Here is a 21,802-nt window from a genome sequence, read left to right on the forward strand (position 1 = left end):
TTTTGTACATGCAGGCAAAATATTACATAGGACAGATTGGATGCACAATCACTATTGTCAATTTACATACTCCTGGATTGATGTATTTGACAGTGTGTTTTACGGTAAGATTGTTGTATGATCTTGTGCATTTTGTTTATTTTATTATTATATTAAAGGGGATTTCATAATCTTTTTAAGTTCACTGTTAGCAAATGTTACCAGAAATTCATATAAAGAAGGTGCTGATAATTAGTTCGGAAAGGGTTTTGGAAGAACAAGTTTTTTTTTTTGGAGATGCATAACTAAAATCGTCTTAATTCCCCTTTAATGTGAACACAAACATTTTAGTGATTTAGGATTCTTTTTGGTAATGAATAAGAAAGTATTCAGCAGTATAAATTACAATAAAAGGTATGGTGTGTGTGTGTGTGTGTGGGGCTTTCATTAACATTTTACTAATTAAATAAATAAAGCTTGTTAAACAAAATAAAAAATATTTTTCTTACCTTTTGTAACAGGTTGTACCCTATGATTTGGTAACGTAATAGTGATTTTATCAGGTGAAATTTTTCCACGCACAGGTCTCTCCAGACTGCGATTCTGCTGAATACATAACTATTTTTAAAACTTACAATACTTATAATGCAAATTAAGAAAAAAATATTTCAATAGTCAATAATATTTACCCTTTCCCTGATATACATTTATAAAAGGAATGTAAAAATATAAATAATTAATATTATTTTATGTTTTTAAATTAAATGATATTTATTTATCGATATAAAATATCTGATAGATTTAGTAAGGCTGTAAGTTAAATAATTACAGAATAACAGTCAAAATATTGCATATTTGACTACAATTCACAAAGTTTTTGAGTATGTGCCTAAACACTCAACAGTAACAAAATACAAGTCTCATAATGCCAAATGTATGTCCTCTTAATCACTTGCTATATAACTATGGTATTATTATACAGTGAAATTTACCAAAATATATATTTTATAATATAAGATACTTTTACATATAAAGTTCAAAAACTGTTAATATAATTATAAGAAATATGCACTAACATGATGATATGTGTGATAAAAAGTATTCCAATTTATACATGTCGTATATATTAATTTATAAACAATAGTATGCTTTTGTAGCATTTGAAAATTAAGTAAGAAAAACAAAAATATAAGTGAAATAAGGTAGCTTAAGAAATAAACTGTTTTCGTGTTCAGATAAGTAAGTATTCATAACTACACACATTAGAGGAAGTTCAAAGCTTCCTTTTACAAAGTCACTCCTTATTCAAGTCACTTTAACAAAATATAAGTTTCAATTAGATACTTTTAATGTACTTTTTAATAAAACAATTTGCTGTACAAGGAAAGTCCCCTTCCCTTAAATTTATTTACTTTCTGGTGTATTATACAGAAAAAAAAGATAAATATTCTAATGAATTTATATGATAAAATATTTCTTACATAACTTTAAAATATCTATTTTTTAGTTTTCTTATAGTTCTTAAAGTCCTCCACCATAAAAGAGCAATTAGTGGTACTAGTGACATGTATATATTCCCATCATATTATAGTTTATTTAGAAAAAAAGTTTTACATGATTTTAAAGCAAAAATGATTAAATTTTACTTTCTGGGCTGATAAGACACCCAGATTTTGAATGTTCTGAACTGTCTTGAATCCAGATGCACAAGACCTTGGTTTAAAAAATTTGTTATGTATATGTATGTATGCTGGCATCTACCTTGTTTTATTGGTCAAACTGTTACCTCCTTTTTTTTAGGTTAGTTTAAAACATGAATTGGACTGAAGGTTATTGAGAAGGTATTAAAACAAAAAAAATAGAAATAAAACGTTCACTGTCAGTTTTGAAAATTGAATATATAGAAAATAGATAATTGTATTCAATACAAAAATTATGACAATCTTGCAGGTGAAATACATATAAATATATATTAAATAATTATTTTTAAATTGTGTCTTTAGATGAGATAATGTAACCCTATACGAGGATCAAAGGATTATATAAATTTATTCCTAAAATTTCTGAAATCCATGGTAGAGAAATCCCTTCATCCAGAAAGGCCATCTGTGCAAATTATCAATGGTCTTGCTTGGCATTATTATGATATGAAATTTTCACATATATTTCCAATCACAATTTTCAAGCTTAAAAAGTAAATAATACAGTTAAAAGTATTTGGAAATTAAAAATTTTTATTGAGTTTCCCACTAACAGTTCATACATTTTTTCTTCTAAATGATGCTTTATCAAATCACTTTCAGCCTGTATCATAGGGGTTGAAATATACATTTATAAATGCTAAAAAATGTATGATCATAAAAAACTTGACTAAGAAAAATAAAAAAAAGTGAAACTTTTTATTGCGGAAACTAAGCTGGGAATAGACCACTTCACTAGGTTCAGCCACACTGCAACGAGGAGAATACTGAAATGTTATCCGTCTGTATTGAATATGGTTTTACATGAGCCTAGCTAATGCTGATTATGCTAAAAGGATTCACTACTTCAAGAGCTTCATTAGAGGCAACTTAGGCACTTCATATCGTGTTTTTTAGAAATGAAGTGCGATTTCACCTCGGTGAGTGTGTATGTTAACAGTCAGAACTACAGATCTGGGGTACTAAAAACCCGCACATTTTCTTTAAATCTCCCTTACATCCGTCAAAAATAAGTGAATAGTAAGTGGTTTCAACGAGATGAATAACAGGACCCTTGTTTTTTTTTTTCAAAAAACTGTGAATGGTTTCATCTACCAAGAAATCATCCAACAGTTCACAGCCTTACTGCAAAAGGATGAATGAGCATAACTGCTGGTTGCAACAAGACAGTGTCACTTGCCATACGGCTAGGTCTACTACAGAGATGCTACAGGATTTTTTTAGTGGAAGAATGATTTCTAAAGGATTGTGGCTACCAAGATCTTCTGATCTTACAAGTCTAGACTTCTTTCTGTGGAGTTACTTAAAAGAAATTGTTTACAGGAGCGATCCACAAACCCTGCAAGAATTGGAAACAAACATTAGTGATGCCATTCACGAGATAAAACAGGGTACAGCTAACAAGAATAGGCAGGAATATGGTCAAACATGTTTTCCGATAAACTATTATTTATAAACTAAGTGATGAGGCCTCTTTTAAGTTGTACACCTTTAGTTACAAAAAAATTATACTTTTAAATAAACAAAAACAAAAGATTATTAAATAAAACTGATTTATAAATCTTAATATACCATTTTAAACAACAAAGTTTTATGTTTAAATTATATTCTTTATTAAATAATTAACTCTTTCTTTGAAGGATTTTCAAATTACATATCTTGATTGTATAATTTTTTTTTTAGAATTTTTATTAGTGTAATAAGAAACCTGACTTTACCATGCAATAAGTTTTATGAAATCTCCAGATAAGAAACAAAGGAGAGGGTACAGGGAAAAATGATCAAGCTGTATAGAAAGTTCTTAAGGAGGTCAGCGTAGTTAATTACCTTTCCACAAACCATTTTCAACATATATTATTTAATTAAGTAATTGTATTCCAAGAAAAAGCAGACAAGATTTCAAAAATTCTAATAATAAACATTTTTTTTCTGACAAACACCCAAAATGTACTCTAATGCTTTCAACTTTTATACTATTATTAGGATACGTAAAAATTTACCTAAAATCATATTTATGTTGTTACCGTCCAACATTTTAGTATTTTTAACAGATATACCATACGCAAATGTAAAATAAAATCAAATAAATAATATTACCGACTTTAAATATTCCTATATAAAATAACTATTTTCTATTACATGGAATATGAACAAATTATGTTTTATATTTATTTATTAAACTATATTAATTGTATAATTGCATAAAATAAAACATGTTTTTCAATGCCAATTTTTGTTTAAAAATAATTGCTTTAGTAATAAATACTGTATTTTATAATTAAAAAAATTATCTGGATTATATTTAGGGGATAAAAACTGAATATCATTTTTGTTTATTATAATTTTTTATGAACCAATATTTCAAAATGATACTCGTAAAAAAGATTTATTATATAAGCAAGCTAGTCTATATTCTCCCATTATCCATTAATAATACAAAATTTATTTAAGTTACTATTTTATTACAAAATAAGTTTCATATGAATTTGTGCTTCTACGTAATCTCTCTCCTATATGTTTTTCTCATTCATCTTGTGTTAAATGATTTTTTTCTGTATTAATTCTCTTAAAATGCTTATGGTAATATGCTGTAGTTTTTATAAGCTGCTTCCTCTGGTTGCTTAGTGGTGTAGAGAGGATTGGAGGCTGTCGCAAATTAAAAAAGATTTATAATTTGTACAAGAAATTTTTACATTATTGCTTTTGTAAATACTATATACATAATTTTTTTTATTAATTGATTCACATGATATTCTGAAAGTCAATATTTTTAATTAGATTCATAGGCAGCTATGTCATCCTTATTTAATGTAATGAATATACCTGTAGCTTATTACACATCCATGAACTCTCACAACAGGATATTTTTTTAATTAGAACACAACAGAATACCGGTCGGTGAGCATTGAGAGGTCGTTACAATTAAAATGTAACTGTCTGGGTGAAAATATTAACCTCCTATACAGGAAGGTGCAAACAATCTACACAACTCGCACGTACAAATCATAATATAAATTCATACACATTTATAGTATGGTAGGTCTTGTGTATTTTTTAGAGGTGGCTTTGTTTAATCTATATAAGAATATCTATAACGAAATGATTATAATCATTTTATGATGTTTTTTTATTAGTTCTATAACTGAAATGTTGGACAATAACAATATAAATGTAAAAACATTTTTTATGTATTTTGATTATAGAACAAGAATTTGTGCTAGGTCATATAGTCTCTGTAAAATAATGAGGAGTTCAGTCATAGTTTTATAAAAAAAAAGAATGAAAAACATGACAGAGACATGTAATAATATCAAAAAGAAGAAAATGGTCCAAATTTTCAATATGTAAACATTTTGTAGAATTTGTGCACGCATGCTGTGTTACGAGATCAATAGCCACATGAAGCTTGCTAGTCACCATGATTACGTGCAGAGGAAGGTTGAGTGTATTTTGTGGCTTGCTAACTGAATTGGTTACGCTTGTTAGGAATGAATATCATTTCATGTTCAATTATGAACCTCCATATGAACATAGCATTTGCAAACAACTCTGAGAAACAGACAGCCTACTGAAGCAGTCGTGCCCAGGGCAACCATTAGTGTCTGATGAGACCACTGAAGCTGTGCAAATAAGTTATTTGAGTTATCTGCTTAACTCAAAAAAATTGTTGCAAAATAGTTCTGTAGAGATAGGTGTTTAAAAATATTAACGCTTTACTTATTTTAAAATTCAGGTGTTACATGAAATCAATCCAAAGAACAAAGTTAAACAATTTGAAATTACAACAGGCATTCTGGTTAGGGACTGTGATGGGTAGTTTTTAAATAAGTTTATTTTCCCTGATGAAGCTATATTTCATGTTTCTGGAGGGCAATATCAGCATTATGTTTGAATGCGAGGAACTGAACCCTATATAACATGAAGGAATGTCAATGTGACAGGCCAAAAGTTAATCTATGGTGTACTATCGAGATGGTATTATTTTTTTGCTGAAAAAAATATGATGGAAAAAACCTCCTGGATATTTTAGAAGGAATGCAGAACCCAGAATACCAGAGAATTCCATTATTCTCTATTCAGAGAGTTCCTTCACATTTTGCCAATTCACGTAAGATTACCTACAGTAAACATTTCTTCAGAATGAACTGGACAAGAAGAGTGGATTACCTGGCTTCTACAGTCTCCAAATCTTACCTCTATGAATTTTTATTAATGCAATTATGTAAAGACACAAGTATTCTTTGTTCAAATAAGAAATTTGCACCATTAACAGACCAATGAAGCTGTTTCACCTATCACACTCCATGTTCTCTTTCATGCACGATAAGATGCTAATAATGTGTTGATGTACGCAGGGCAACTAAAGGAATGTGTATGAAAACCTATTGAATGAGTAAGATTCTCAGAGAGTTTCTCTTCATTAGAAATATAGTTCATGTCTACAATAGAAATATCCACAATTATACTTTGTCCCAAATCTTTGAGCTTGAAATCTTTCCATTATTTTATAAGTACACTACTTTTTCATCAATAAGAGATGATTTTATTATTTCTATACTAATTTTAGAGTTATTCTTTATACTGACAATTTCTCTATTAAGTTCATTTCTTAAGATCAGCAAACATAATTCTTTACATTGTTATATTTATTAATTTTCCACAAAAAAAAATGATCGGGTTTGGGTTGGGTAGTAAACTGCAGCCTTTATAATCTGATTATTCTACATCAAAATCTCTGCATACTATATGTAAATAAACACATTAAAAAAGTGTAAAATTCTATCTGGCAAACCTACATAAAACTGGCAAACCTTTTTTTTGACATATAACAGAAGAAAAACAATGTTGAGCACAATTTCTCTTTGAATGTGAGTGTGTATTTGTACAATAATTAACCTGAAGGTAGATTTGATCAGTGTAATGGTAACATTAGATAGTACATAAAGCTATATACGTAGTACATAAATTTGATCCTGTACCGATGGGACGTACCTGCTTAGAGTATATGGCGTCTTGTGCCGCCTTGAAAGCACCAATTAAACAGACAAAGAGGAAATTTTGGAAGGAGTTATGCCTTGATATCGACAATGATCCTTGGGATCGAGGCTATCAACAAGTGGTTGGGAAACTTTGTCAATCTTTGCTGGTATTAACTGGGATGCAAGTCAGGACAGCAGTAAGGGTGTGCTGCTTCCAGATCGGGAGGATCACTTCAAGAGAGGAGACAGAGGTGGTGGTTATCCTGCCATTCCGTACTGAAGAGCTCATCCGGGCAGGCAGTAGGATGAAGTTACATAAAGCCTGGGCTCGGATGGGATCCTGGTAGAAATTGTGAATATTTTGGTAGACAAGCCACCAGTAGACCCTCAGAACGATGAATGCTGTAATAAGACAGGGACACATTCCGGAGCAATGGAAGCGAGCGAGGCTCGTTTTGATAAAGAAGACTAATGCAGTGGGAGCGTCTTTGTTTAGGCCAATGTGTCTAATTAACAACATCTGTAAATTACTCAAGAGGATGATGGAGAGCCGCCTAAGAGGCAGTACTGGCCAGAGGAGGACTTCATGAAGGACAATATGGCTTCAGAGTGTAGAGGTCCACAATCGGCACAGTCAAGGTCGTATGGATAGTGGATTACGAAGCAGCCAGCACCTGGAGGACCAGGAAGAAAAAAGTAATGGTTCTCCTGGATGTAAGAAATGCCTTTAACTCCCTCAGCTGGGAGTCATTTTTTCAGATGCTGGGGGAGTGGGGCATAAATGGGTACATGGGAAAAATGGTCCAAACTACTTAGATAAAGGAATCTCATCTATAAACTTGGAAGTTTGGAGCTGTGGTTTCGTTCCACACGCGGGGTACCCCAGAGATCAGTCCAGGGTCCCCTGCTGTTGAAGATGGTGTATGATGGGGTTCTGAAGCTGTGTTATCTAGACGGCGTGACTCCAATGTTTATGCAGACAACCTCATCCTCGTTGTGGTAGGAAGGATAGAGGAAGCAGTTGCTGAGGGGGCTTAAATGTAAATTTAAATTACCAATGTACAATTAGCATCATTTTGGTTGATTAGTGAATCCAAATAACCACAACAGAATTGATATATATTAATCATGTTACGACTAACTATCATTAGACATTCAAGTTCTTGTCTGGAAGAAGGGGGGGGGTGATTAATTGTAATAAGTTACGATTAGAAAATATGTAGTGCTAACTATAAATATTTCACAAAGAATAAATTTAAAAAAAATCAGAAACCGGATAACAACTGTGAAGTAAAATCGTTCAACATACCACGAGCAAGTAATATTAACTTGTGTAGATAAGGTACATGGCTATAAGAGGGCAATAAGAATCTTTTGTAGAAAATATCCCAAATAAATAATGAGCTAGTGTTGCTATTAAAAAAAATCTATATAAAATTGTTTGAGTACATACAAACACTGATCAAATATGCAACAAAGCAATGTGACAGACAAGTCCATAACAAACAAATGCAGAACACCAGTTGCAATTAATGAATTCTGTTGGAGGATCTTAATGATTAGTTCAAGATGAAAATTTAGTCCCCCCACACAAAAAAAAATAATAAATAATAAAAATAAAGATGCAGGAGTACAGGAACTGAAAAAAGTAAATCTGAACCTAGGCTCTATTAATTCAAACAGACATCATAAAATTGCCATAAAGGAACAAAAGAAGAAATTAACAGGGTATATGACAAACATATAATGAGAACATTATTTTGAAATAAAAATCTTATACAAATGAGGGCAAATGAAAAAAAAAAACTGCATCCAAGAGAAAAATTCCATAGATTAATCGATAAAAATTAAAATTTACATAAAATAATTTGTTGATCATGAAAAATTACAGTGATAAATAACATAAAGCAAAGGTTATCTTTAAATTAAATCAGAACAAATTTTTAGTTTGGTAGAGTTTTTTTAACTTACTATTTATTAATTACAAAATATGAAACGTACTTATGCATTAACAGAGGACTGCTTTAAGTAGTTTTGTACAAAACATACAAATTGGGAATTTCTTAGAGAATTTATGCCTTTCAATTCTAGACATTTATGTCTAAAAAAATATATTCAAAGAGTGTAAACTATAGCTTACGATATATTTACATGTGTTACATCAACGGGTCTTGTTGATGGAAGCAAATTTATGAAATGGAAGAATAATGCCTACTAGAATTTACAGACGAAGAGTCTTTCTACAAATTTTCCTGACAGATCATAATTTAGTGCAACAATGAATGTCATCAAAATGACATTCATAAAGGAGGGATGATCTCTCATTTATTCTGATATTTGACAAGTGAATTGTATCACAACAATTGAAAAAACTGAATTCCAACAATTCAACCATTAATATACAGTATATACACAAAATATCAAGGGTGATATCCAAATGATGAACAAGCAGCAATGAGGGACAGCACGACAACATCTGGATTCATACTTAATGGAGGTCCTATGTTGATAGCACATAATTTGGATGACTCTCTCCTTAGAAAGAGTCTGTTTTGCTAATAAAAATTTCCAGTGCTGTCATACAATTAATAATACGAGGGCAGTCCAGAAAGTAACTTACATTATGTGTCTAGTGTGGAGATGGGTAGGGATAGAGCCGCCATCTTGGCGGCTCAATTATTATTCAAAAATAATAAAGTACGCATTACTTATATTATTCAAAAGCTTGTACGCATCAAGCTGTTGTAGCATGTGGACTGTGATTTTTCTTCATTGTTCATTGTGAATTATTGAAATGTGCACTTCCATAGAAAGGCCTGCGAGTTGTGAGGTGTGTTCAGCGATTAGGTTTTTACCGGCAAAAAACCTCAAACCGATTGAAATTCATCGGTAACTTTGTGAGGTGCACAGAGATGGAATAGTGAGTGAAGGTGGAGTGAAGCAGTGGTGCATTCAGTTTAAAAATGGCCGTACCATTTTCATGATGAGGACCGCAGTGGTCGGTCTAGTCTTTTGACTGATTAACTGACGATGAAAATCAAAGATAAAATCTGTGAAAATCACCACATTACGATTACAGAACTCTCGCTTCATTTCCCCCAAATTTGACAAAATTTATTGCTGTATCGGGAAAGCTTGGTTATAACAAGTTTTGTGTAACATGGGTGCCAAAAATTTAAGGTGGCAGATTTCTACAGAGAAGGAACTAAAAAGTTTGTGCATTGTTATGATAAGTGCCTCGATTTAAATGGCGACTATGTAGAAAAATAGTTTAAGATTGTCCCTTTCAAATGTATATAATAAAATTTCTTTTTTCTACTCGGTTGGTTTTCTATTTCAAAATGTTATTTTCTGGACAGCCCTCGTATAAATAAATATCAGAAAACAATTCAATTAAACATACAACTTATGGAAGCAGTTACATAATATCCTTTAATGAAAAAAAATTGTAGATTCTTGTTAATGCATAAGTATGTATGCAAAATTAAAACAATTTTTTGATAACTTGTAAAAAATCTAATTAAAGAAAGGAATTAAGTGGTAGGATATTTTCAATTTATAAAAAGATCTTTTCAAACATATAATTTATTTACCGTACAATTTCCTTCTAAATTTTTTAGTATCACAGTAAACTTTTTCAACATATTTACTTGTAATATTACTCTTTCATACAAACTATTAACACAATAAATAATCTAAGTTAAAAAATACTACATTTTTTTTTAAATTTACATTATAAAACTAAGTATTACATATATAAACAAACATATGAAATTTTTTTCCCCTAAGAAAAAAAAACACTAAAAAAAATAAAATAAACAATTTTAATTTATTCATAAAAAAAGGTAAAAGGAAAACTGTGCAAAAATAATTAAACCCTATTATGGGTTCTATCTAAGTGGTTTGGTCTTCCCAATTTGAAACTACATTCAAATTTGTGGTATTTTTTGTAATTAATGCTTCCCCTTCTGCATTAAACCAGTAATAGAAAGAGAATGCATTAATTTGTTGCTTTAGTCTGTCTCAAGTCTTTCTTACGACTGTGACATATATAAATCACTTATACAAATACAGGAATGCAGTAGTCAAGCAATAATTGCAGTCAAAAGTGTCATTGCTGTTGACAAAAGAAAGGTACCACTTATTATGTTTTGCTGAGTGAAGAAAGAAGTCACTTCCACAAAATTTTCACAAGCTCAGCATGAGATGTTTATTATTCTTAACAATTTCTATGTCGGCCGAATGATTTGTAACAAACATCAAGTAATCTACAAATTTGTGGTTATAGTACCTGATATACAAATATTTACAACTCTGTAATCAATTACAACTGCACTGTTGGGTATAAGTTTCTATGTAATTAATCTGATTCCAGCAAAGCAATTTTATTTTTAAAAACTTTCCATTAGGCATATCTTTAAATGAGATATCAGCATATTGTTAAAATAGAAAAAAAGATGTAGCTCTGATAATAAAAGCAACATTTTTTAAAGGGGAATTAAAAAGGTTAATGGTAAAAAGTATGAAATTGCTGTATTAATCGTCTGAAAAAATGATGCGAAAACTAATGAATTCATTATTTTGAATGTAACTGATGATACTAATGAGTAATATTTTGTACAGATTACTTCATACCAATATACAGCACGTAAGAATAAATATTTAGCTGCAGATTCCCACATCCAGGTTATGCAAAACTGAATGAATTTTATTTTTCAGTTAGGTAATTAATTCATCATTTAATTTCACGGCTTGTGTGAGAAGAATGATATGTAATATTTGAAGTATTTCTTGGAAAATTGGTAGGACCTTAACTACATGAGATGTCAATAGGAAACTACTGAGAACTATCACAGGTGATTTTCTTGGATATTTAATTTAAACTACTTATAATTTGATTATTAAATTTTACTAAATTTTTAAACTGAACTGAGAAACCTTGTGTTCGTAGTATTATACATGATTCATTGGTCTAGGGCATTTCTCAACCTGGGGGTTGTGGAGAAATGAAAAAGGATTCACGAAATTAGCCTAAAACTTTACATGTAAACATCAATAAAATCATTTTATGAGAAAAAAATCCACTCATTTATAATAAACATTTTAGTTACATTTATAAGTACACAAGTAAAGAAAATATATTAATGAGATTGTTGTGTTTGTTTTTCATTTAAAAGTTTCTCCATACGTGAATCTATGTTAGAAACACACAAAAGAACCCTTTTTATGGCAGTAAGATGTTGTAAAATGATTAATATTTGTAATGTTTCTGTGACTAAATTCCCATATTCACTTCAACGAGCAAGCCAAAACATATCTAAATCTTCAGACGTGAATTGTAGTTGTAACATTTTTTCTGCAGACATTTCGATGAGCTGGTCTTGAATTTCAACTGCTAACTTAACAGTTGCAACAATGTTTTCACTAAATGGATTCAGTACCTATCTCTTCGAGAAATCATTTTTATCTTCTGGGAAATACTCTATCAACTGAATTTTTAGCTCACGCAAATGCATTTTCAAGCTATCCAAACTGTGGTGAATAATAAGAGTCTTCTTCATGCAAATTTTTCTCAATATAATCAGAAGCGAGAGTGGAAACATAACAAAATGTTTGCTTTGAAGGCGAATAATCCACAGATATAAAGCTTCTTAATGAAAGCATGAACTTTGTCATTAATAAAACGTTTTTCACATCAAAGGTCGTTTAAATACATCGTTGAAAATACATCAGCTAAGTAAGCCAACAGCAAGATATACACTACTCATTATTCTGTAAAAACACTGAGAATGGCTTTTGTTTATCCTGGAATAATATTATTAACTCATCTTGCAATTTCAATAACCGGGTTACCATCTATATATATATATATATATATATATAAGTAACCATCTGACTTCCATATGAAAAAGAGATTTTTTCTTTTTGCCATTATCATAGCATAGTTTAGCGAACATCCTATTCTGTAATGGCTGACTTTTAATAAAATTAATAATTTTTACAGTTTTACAAAGAATTAAATTCTTGAGATTTTCTGGCATATTTTTTGTGGCAACAGCATATCTGTGAAGGAAGCAGTGCATCTATTCTGCCCTTGGTAAAACGATCTTTTAATCTTTTCAAAAATCCATTGTCTTTCCTATTATCATTATCTTTGCACCATCATTACATATTGCAATACATTTTTTCCACTCTATGTTATATATGTTATATTTTTACTGGCTTCATAAAAACATTGTCCGGTATTGACCTGTTATTGATTTGCAAAAAAACATATTTCCTTAGACTGATCCATCCCTATCACATTCATATCTCACAAAACATAAGAACCGAGAAAATGTTTGCCACATCTCTTAATTCATCAAATTGAATACTAAAAAATTCACTTGAACTCGCTCACTGAATTATCTCATCATCAATATCAACAGCCATGTCATAGATTAGCCTTGATACTGTGTCATTAGAAAGTGGATTTTTTTTCAATTTTTTTGCTTCTCCTCACCTATTAGAACACTTACCATATCAATTGAAACCACATGAGGTTTTCTGTGATTGTATGGGGTTTGGATATCTTAGCTACTCTTAATGCTACGTGATAAGGTGCCGCAAGTGTACTTTTATCGGTGTGGCTTGATTTACAAACAGAAGCTTGTTGATTTTTAAAAGTATGTAATTTTCTTTCAAAAAATTCCAAGGTGTTGTTTTTATGATCCGGATATTTAGTTTCCAAGGGTCAAATTAATTTTGATGGCTTCATGCTTTCATTGGAGAAGACTTGAATGCAAACAATGCACTGTGGCTTTCCACCCGATGAAGTAAAACGATCATTTAAACAACTGTCATTGTACAATCTCATCTTTTTACCGATCGATTCACTGGATGTAGATGGCTCACTTTGCTTTTCCACAAATTTATCAATTTTGCATAGAATGTAATTGAAAAAAAATAAAAGACCGATGACACAGTTTGACCGCACACTAAAAAACAGAGACTTCAATTATTTCAATGAAACTATGCTTTTAAAAACTTAAAAAAGGCACCGGATGCACGCTTCACATTCAAAACTAAATTGACATTCGGCAACCCCTTATGCCCCTTTTATACTGCTGAGAGCACAATGTGTTCAACGTGTCATATTCATGTTTGAACATGACGCTTTCACAATGCAAGCAGACCAAATTACAAGGAGCACATACAAATCAAGCTGGAACCTGTAAATCGCTCATGTTTGTACACGTCATACGTGGATGTTCATATCCATCGCTATCAATGCAATTACAGTTTTAAACTAGGTTTCATTGGGTTGGGGTTGAGGGGTTTTTGCAAAATATTCATTATACATTTTTTTACTTTTTGGGAATTGTGGAGCTAAAAAGGTTGAGAATCACTGGTCTAGGTAATCATAAAATTATATATCCATCCACTGTTTAAAAAAACACACATACAAACGTGTATAATGTTAATATTAGAATATTATATATATATATATATATATATATATATATATATATATATAAATAAATGATTCTAATGCAAGTTACAATTTATTTTAATATTTAAAAAAATTACATAATAGATTAACTAAAAGCGAACTGATAAATATAAACTAGTAATATATAATAAATAAAAGAAAATTAAACTAATTACTGTGTACCTCAATTTACATAATAATTACATAAAAAGTCACTTTAATAGTAATTTTTTACATATTGTTTATAATATTCACATTTTTAATAACAATTTTCTTCAATTTTATGAAGAAAAAAGTAATTTTAATAATCATACATCCATTGTTTAAAATAGAAAAATACATAACAGCAACAATGGCGTATAATTTAATATCAATACATAATATAAAATAAATATATTATATTATTTGTACTTATATGTATGAAATTTAATTAGAATTTAATATTTGTTTTAACATCTAATAAAAGATATTATATTTATAACATAATGTACATGTTCTGATGAATAAGAGATCTCTGTGAAAGCGCTTACATGAAGAAAAGAAAAAAGTATAAAATATATATTTACTTAAGTTTTTGTCCATGACTATCAGCAACGGCAGTTATCAATTTCTTATGACAAATCAAAACAAATTTATTTATTTCATATTCAGTGTCTTGTACTGCTTTTCTCACATTGGTGACGGCTAGTTTTATTACAGCTTTCGTTTTCTTTTCTTTTTTTTTGAGTTAGGAAGATAGGCAGCATTTAGAAAAGGGTGTTGGATTTTAATTGTATTTGTTCATTGATACAACACTGGTGTGCTTTTATAAATTTAATTATCCTTCAGTATGGGATTATAATTATATAATTATGGGATCAATTTTGGGAATGCTATTTTAATAATTTGGTTTGGTTTACTGTTAGAGGCTGATAATTTTACTAATATATAAGAAAGGGTTATACAATTTATAAACCAAATCTTAAGATTATTACGATTTTAAAATCCATCTCTGTATAAATAATAAAAAAAAAACCTCAAACTGCTGCTAGAAGATATGTGGATTTTGTATAACAATGTACAAATGGTTGATATTATCATCTTAAAACCATGACCAACAAAATCCACATTATAACTCAACTATTCACAAAAATTTACGTTAATTTTTCAGAAAAACTATAAAAGAAATAGACACAAATGACTTACAAAATTTTGCAATCATGGCAAAATAAGTTTAACACAAGAAAAAATAACATTCAACACTTTCTAGTCAATCTGTTTCAACAAGATCCATTTTTAAACCTTTACTGAGAGTCAAACAGTCTTTCTTGCTGATCCTAATGAAAAAAAAACCCACTTTCAATGGAAAGTGGATTTTTCTGAACAGTATATTCTCAACAACTGTTTCAGTAATTAGACAAGAATAAGAAAATTTCCAACCAAAAACTTATCTCTGGATAGATTAGTGGAAAGCAATTAACAAAAAAAAAAAAAGTAGAAAAACTTTCCAGTAATAGATTACTTAAGGGAATTTAAAAAAGTTCTCAATATGTTCAGAAAAAAAAGTTCAAGCTGAGAACAGGTCTAAGTACTGCAACCTCACTCTCTCTCTACCACTGTTTCTTTTGAAGTAGAAAGCATAACATGAAGAGAAAGAATATCTCTTGGGGTGTTTAAGGAGGCAAAACGTTCATGTCATCAGGAAAATGTAAACTGAGAGGACATAAATACTGGACAATTAAATTAAATTAAACGTATAAATATTTACTTTATTTATGGACAATCAAATGCAGCTATTCATTTTCAACAGATCATTAATTTTTTTATTAAATTTAACAGTTAGAAAATGTTAATGTATTAAGCATGTAAGAAAATAATGGGAGACTAATCAGTGTCAGACAATTTTTTTTTTGCAAATAATACATCATGTTAGGAATATATGCTTCCCATATATATCTAATAGAATATGTTTTTTTTCTTATTATAATGTTAATTTTTTCATTTTTTTTATTATTTAATAATTTTAATCACTATTAAGCAGTATAAATGAGAAAGCAATGTAACTTTTATTATAGCAAATATCATGTATAATGACATCATAATATTTTCAATGAAGTATCTCTAAACAAGTTTGAACATGTTTACTGTTTTTTTTTTCAGTACTTTTCACAGGATTTTAATTTAATCTAAAATTATAACTGCAGGGAAAATCACAATACTGCTATGAGCGAATGGTAAAATCTTATAATGCCTCATAATTTTACAAATTTAGGCAGCTTTTGCTGTGTACAATAAGTTTATAATAGAACTATGTAAAATTGATTTTTTATTAAAAAAAGTATTCGATTAAAATTTTGACAATAAAACAGTAACCGGTTTATGACACGACCTTCTAATTTACTATGCACTAACTATACAATCTATTTAAGAGAATGGCTAAAGGCAAACAAAAAGCTTAGTTATTTACTTGTTACTATCATTAGGCGTAAACAAATAAATTACATTACCGATTGATATTTTGTCCAAATAGTGTAATCGCAAGGCAAGCTAAATTATTTGGTTAGGAATTGATTTAAACTTATAAAAAAAATCAAGCTTAACTTTTGCATAACCATCAAGATAATTTAAAAAGATAATAATTCTGTTTTTGCATGGACACGATTTAAACCTCATGAGTCATCTTTTTACATGTTTGTCCAAGTATAGTTTAAAAGCAGTTCTGCTTCATTATGCTAATAAATACACTACATTTGTCGACTGTGGTCTCAAAAAAACAATTACTGAAAGTATCTGTGAAATGCGTGTAGAGATTTAAAAGTAGTAATTTTTATAAAGAATGGTTTATAAATCACAAAATAAGCTGGATGTTGTGAATAAAATGATTTATACAGTGATGGAATGTAATATGTTATTTCCTATAATTACATCTGGGGATTTCTTTCACTCAAATTTTGGAGCAGCAAGTAATAAATGTGGTAGCATACTGCTACAAAAGTAATGGAGCACAAATTTATTAGCAGATTATTACATTAATTCTGGATGTACCCAAGACTACAAACAGAAATAGAATAACAATAAAACTACAAAGTTTTATTATACGAGACCTATAAAATATGAATTTTATATATGAGACTATTTTCCACTTTTAATATGACCTTTAAAAAATTTAATGTTTTATTTCTTAAAAATTCTAATTGTTAGTATATAATCTGAATAGAAACAATATGGGGAAAAAGAAGTCGCTCATAGGGAAATTAAAAAAAAATTGTTTAACAATATTAATCAACATTATAGGAAAGGAACCTACCCTAACTCTTAGATAAGAATATTTTTCTACTGATGTCTTTTTATGCTGGTACCCTGAGATCAGAAGAATCATAAACAGATATTTGCAGACTAAACTCTGATCTAGATCGGTTTGAAAAACTGAACTGTATTTATTGTCATGATTTTCTCCAAAGCAGGGTGAAAGTGTCCGATTAATTTTGAACTACAGTCGAACCTCTATATAGTGAAATCGAGAATCCTGGGAAAAAGTTTGTTAAATAGAGGTTCTCATTACACAGATGTAATAAGAATTCCCTACATAATCTTTTTTATGAACATTTTATCCAGTTTTATGATGAATTAAAATTAAGTAGAGTAATTTTTCTTAATAGCGAGCGCTACAAAAAAAATGTAAATGTATTTTTTTTTCATGCATGGATGTAAACTACTTAAAAGCTTGTTATACTCGATTGTCAAATAACACACTATTTTTATTTCTAACACATATTTTTTCACGATAACAAATGAATACACTAACTTTTCTTTAAATCAATTAAAAACATTAATCCAAATGCATTCTTTATTTTTTAGTAGATATTGATAGGTAATTGTTTACAGTAAATAATTTTTAATACAGTATTAATTTATTATTTGAAAAAATAAGTAATTTTCTGTTTTTGAATAAGGTACTACCATTCAAAAAAAGTTTACATTTATTTAAATACTCAAAAATACTGTAAGTACTTGAGCTGTAGTCCAAACCTAATGGTTTTAAATGACTCTAAAATCTCATTGTCTGTAGGTTTACTCTCCTCCTGTTGGTCTTTGGAATGTTAATCATCTTCTTCTTCTACTGGTTCACAGACTTACTAACACTATGAAGTATGTCGTCATCATCCAGAAAATAAAAAACAGCAACCTGCTCATCAGCCGTGATGAAATCTTCCAGTGTAACTTTGTTACTGACATTTCCAGTTGTTAGGAGGAAATTCTACTGACTTTTAAGTGTACTAGTGTCATATCATGTTCCATTCTTTTTCCACAATATCATGTTCATATCTGTCATATCATGTTCCACAATTCCATTCTGTCATTGTGGTAAAACAATGGAATACTGTTTCATTGCTAACATCATTGGTTCATACTTTTCATAATTAAGAAATGCACTACTGAAGATCAACATTATTACCAGGGACAGTCTTTGTCCCTCTTAAAAATGATTAAAAGGGTTAGAATGGTTACCGTTTAACTGCGGTTACAATTTTTTGGGGAACCTTTTTTGGTATTAATTTAAGATTTTTAATTACACCCTGATCCATTGGCTGTAAAACTGACGTTAAGTTTGGCGGGAAAAATACAACTTTTACAATTTTTAATACAGAATTAATGATTGAGGATATGCCATACAATCATCAGTAAAAAGCACAATATTTCTTTTTTATCTGGTAATCTGTTTGTCCAGCTTTTCTATCTAGTCTGTAGTCATCCACAGCTTTTTTTTAAATGTGTAGCAAGAGATTAAACTCAACAAAAACAATGTGAAGTTTTACTTTTCCTGATTACCAACATTTTAAGCCTATCAGTACTAGCATGTTTGCAGCTACTAACGCCGTAATTCTTAATTTACTTTACCACCAAGCACGGACCATTTTTAAAAGTTAACGTTTTGTTGGGTAAATGTTTGAAAAATAGACCTGTCTTGTCCGCATTGAAAATGTCATTACACAGATATTCTTCTAAGATTCTTTACAACACAGTCTGCTTCCAAGTTTCACAGTCACTTACGCTGGCACTTGCACTTTCTTCAGAAATTACTTTATTAATAACAAAATATTTTTTTAAATTTCTCTAACCATCAACATTGCTGGCCTGGAATTCTTTGTGTTCTAATGCGACTTCAAATTCCGGGGCTTTTTCTTTAATTAATGTCCTGGATAACGGAAGTTTTATTTCTCATATCACTGTCATCCATTTTAAAATGGCTTTATCGATATCATCATGCATGCTACCTTTTAATTTTTTTCTCACCAGATTTTCTTGATAGCGGTCTAGGTCTTGTAGCATCATGTCCTGATTTTTTAAACTTGTTGACAATGAACTCAGTAGGATTAAACATTTTTGCGCGATATCTTTTGTCAACTTTGTGTATAAAGCTAATTCTTTTCCAAAACACTAGGCACTTCCATTTTGACATTGTATATGGCACAATAAAGAAACAGCACGGTACAGTACTGTATAACATGAGCAACGCAATCCAAGACAGAGATGGACTGAATTAATCCCAGAAAAAATTATTGCTGAACTGTATGTATGCACTGGACAATATGTGTTAAATGTTTTCTAAGAATTCTATCTGATGTGTCTATAAACTGTAGATAAATGTCTCGTTTAAAATAAAACGAATAAAATTTTTCACATTAATTTTAGTGCTCTGCGTTAGTTCAGGATTTCAGGAAATTCCACTACTTTAATGCATATGCAGACAGTAACCACAGAGAACACGAGGTAAATCTTTTGTTAGAATTTTATTGTTAATGGGTTATAAGAGAATCTTGGGAATTTTGGCTTTACCAGTTTAATAAAAATAAACTGTCATTCTTGAATGTTGTCAAGAATACGTTGTGTTTGTATACAGATACAATTTAGGTATAGAAATCAAAAGAATAACTACTTTAAACTCATGGAGATGTCCAAAATTTAATATCATTATTTAAAATAAAAAAAAAACAATTTCATAAAAATTAATGTATGTACTATGTACTAATACTGTATTATGTTAATATGCAGTATGTCACCATTTTCTTATATAGAGGTTTGAATATGTTAAATAGAGGTAAATCTATATGTAATTTTATTAAATGTCACAGTGCAGTAAAAAAATTTATAAAATCAAGGTTTTTGTAATATTGAGATTTCACTGTAATATTTTAAATTATATCGTTACATTTAAAACGATTTAGTGATATTCTTACCTTTTGTATAAACCTCATTAATAACACCAGATAGAAAACAATCATAAAACCACCACAATTTGCTAACTACAATTAACATCTTGCTTCATTTCAGTGTATTAAATTAATTCTGGGATGATGCAATAAGATCTCTTTGTGAAATTGTAAGAAAAAGTAATCAAAATTATTTCAATTAACCACTCCTACTGAGTTGAAGAAGGGGAACCGAAACTGAAACAGATGGAAATTTAAAACCTAACATGGATACTCGTATATTCCATTAACAAGCTAAGAGAAATTAAGAAGTCTAAGAAGCAACTTTTCTCATTCATTTTAAGCGAATGAAAAAAGCACTACAAATTTAAAAGAAATTTGGGGTTTTGCTATTAACTACCCACTAAAGAAATTACATATGGATTCCCTAATTTGAGTGAATAGTTCTAGTATGTTCAAATTTGACAAAGTTCAAAATTTGAATGTTTAATTTAATTACAAAATTCTAATGTTTTGGGCATTCTCTTTAAAAACATCCTTAAGAGAGTGAAACTGGTTAAAGAGGTTTTGCATTTCTCATTTATATTCTGAAAGTTGCAGAAACATTTAAATAAGCAGTAACATACTGTTTAAGTTAGTAAATCTTAGACACTATATAAATTACAAAGTTCTTATTGACCGGACACAAATTCTCAATTTCCTGAATACAAAGCTGAAATTCTAGTTATAGTTTCCTACAAGAAATTGTTAGAAATAGCAGCCAAGAATAAGTTTGATTAACAAAGAATGAAGATTAAAAACAGGAATCTCGTTTGGAAATCTCAAGAAAAGTTAATCATAGTGTGAAAACATAATTATAATGAATCATGTTTCAAATATTTTCTCTAATGATCCATCGCAGCAAATTAATAAAAAATCCTTTTATAATACACAAGTGTTTAAAAATATATTCTTAGGAGTCTACTCTATTGGGGAGTAAAAAGTTCTGTTATATATTATAATTTACGGAACGTGCACAATTTTCAAATCCATAGACTATTGAGAAGCATCTTCTAGTATGATATGTTGATTAGTGGTACTTGTATTTTAATAAAAAAAATTTAACTTATAAATTTGATATCACTATACAAAAATTTAGGTAATTTTACAGACTGTTAAATTTTTATATTTCAGTATGAAGCAGTCTAACATTCCAAATTTAAAAAAATGTTTTTTTATATATACAACATCTAACATCCCTTAACTCATATTTAGAAAATACTCATACCCACAACATAAATTTATAATTAAAAAAAAAATTATATTACTATTTTAAAATGCTCTATTATAAGATGTTTACAAAATACTGATTATAAAAATCCATCAGACCGCTATAAAATAATCAATGTGTATTACTAAAAATCATTTATTATTATTATTAATTATAATCCACTATGTTTTTTACTATATCTAATCCATTTCTCAATAATATTCAAGTCATCT

At 29.4% G+C, this 21,802-nt stretch overlaps 1 protein-coding gene across 6 annotated transcripts in view; it reads right to left on the reverse strand.

The window, feature by feature from the left end:
• Positions 1 to 21,802, reverse strand: part of Nab2 (Nuclear polyadenosine RNA-binding 2) — a 134,040-nt gene that overhangs the window by 55,891 nt on the left and 56,347 nt on the right. For 3 of the 6 annotated variants that reach the window (XM_075376953.1, XM_075376951.1, XM_075376949.1), the window contains one exon: positions 489 to 582. In XM_075376953.1, coding sequence (XP_075233068.1) covers positions 489 to 582 — 94 coding nt within the window. Of the gene's footprint in view, positions 1 to 488; positions 586 to 21,802 lie in introns of all 6 variants that reach the window. The other 3 variants (XM_075376950.1, XM_075376952.1, XM_075376948.1) reach the window with 1 other exon arrangement.

This window comes from Lycorma delicatula, chromosome 10 (assembly GCF_047948215.1).
Source record: "Lycorma delicatula isolate Av1 chromosome 10, ASM4794821v1, whole genome shotgun sequence".
In the NCBI taxonomy this organism is placed as follows: Eukaryota; Metazoa; Arthropoda; class Insecta; order Hemiptera; family Fulgoridae; genus Lycorma; species Lycorma delicatula.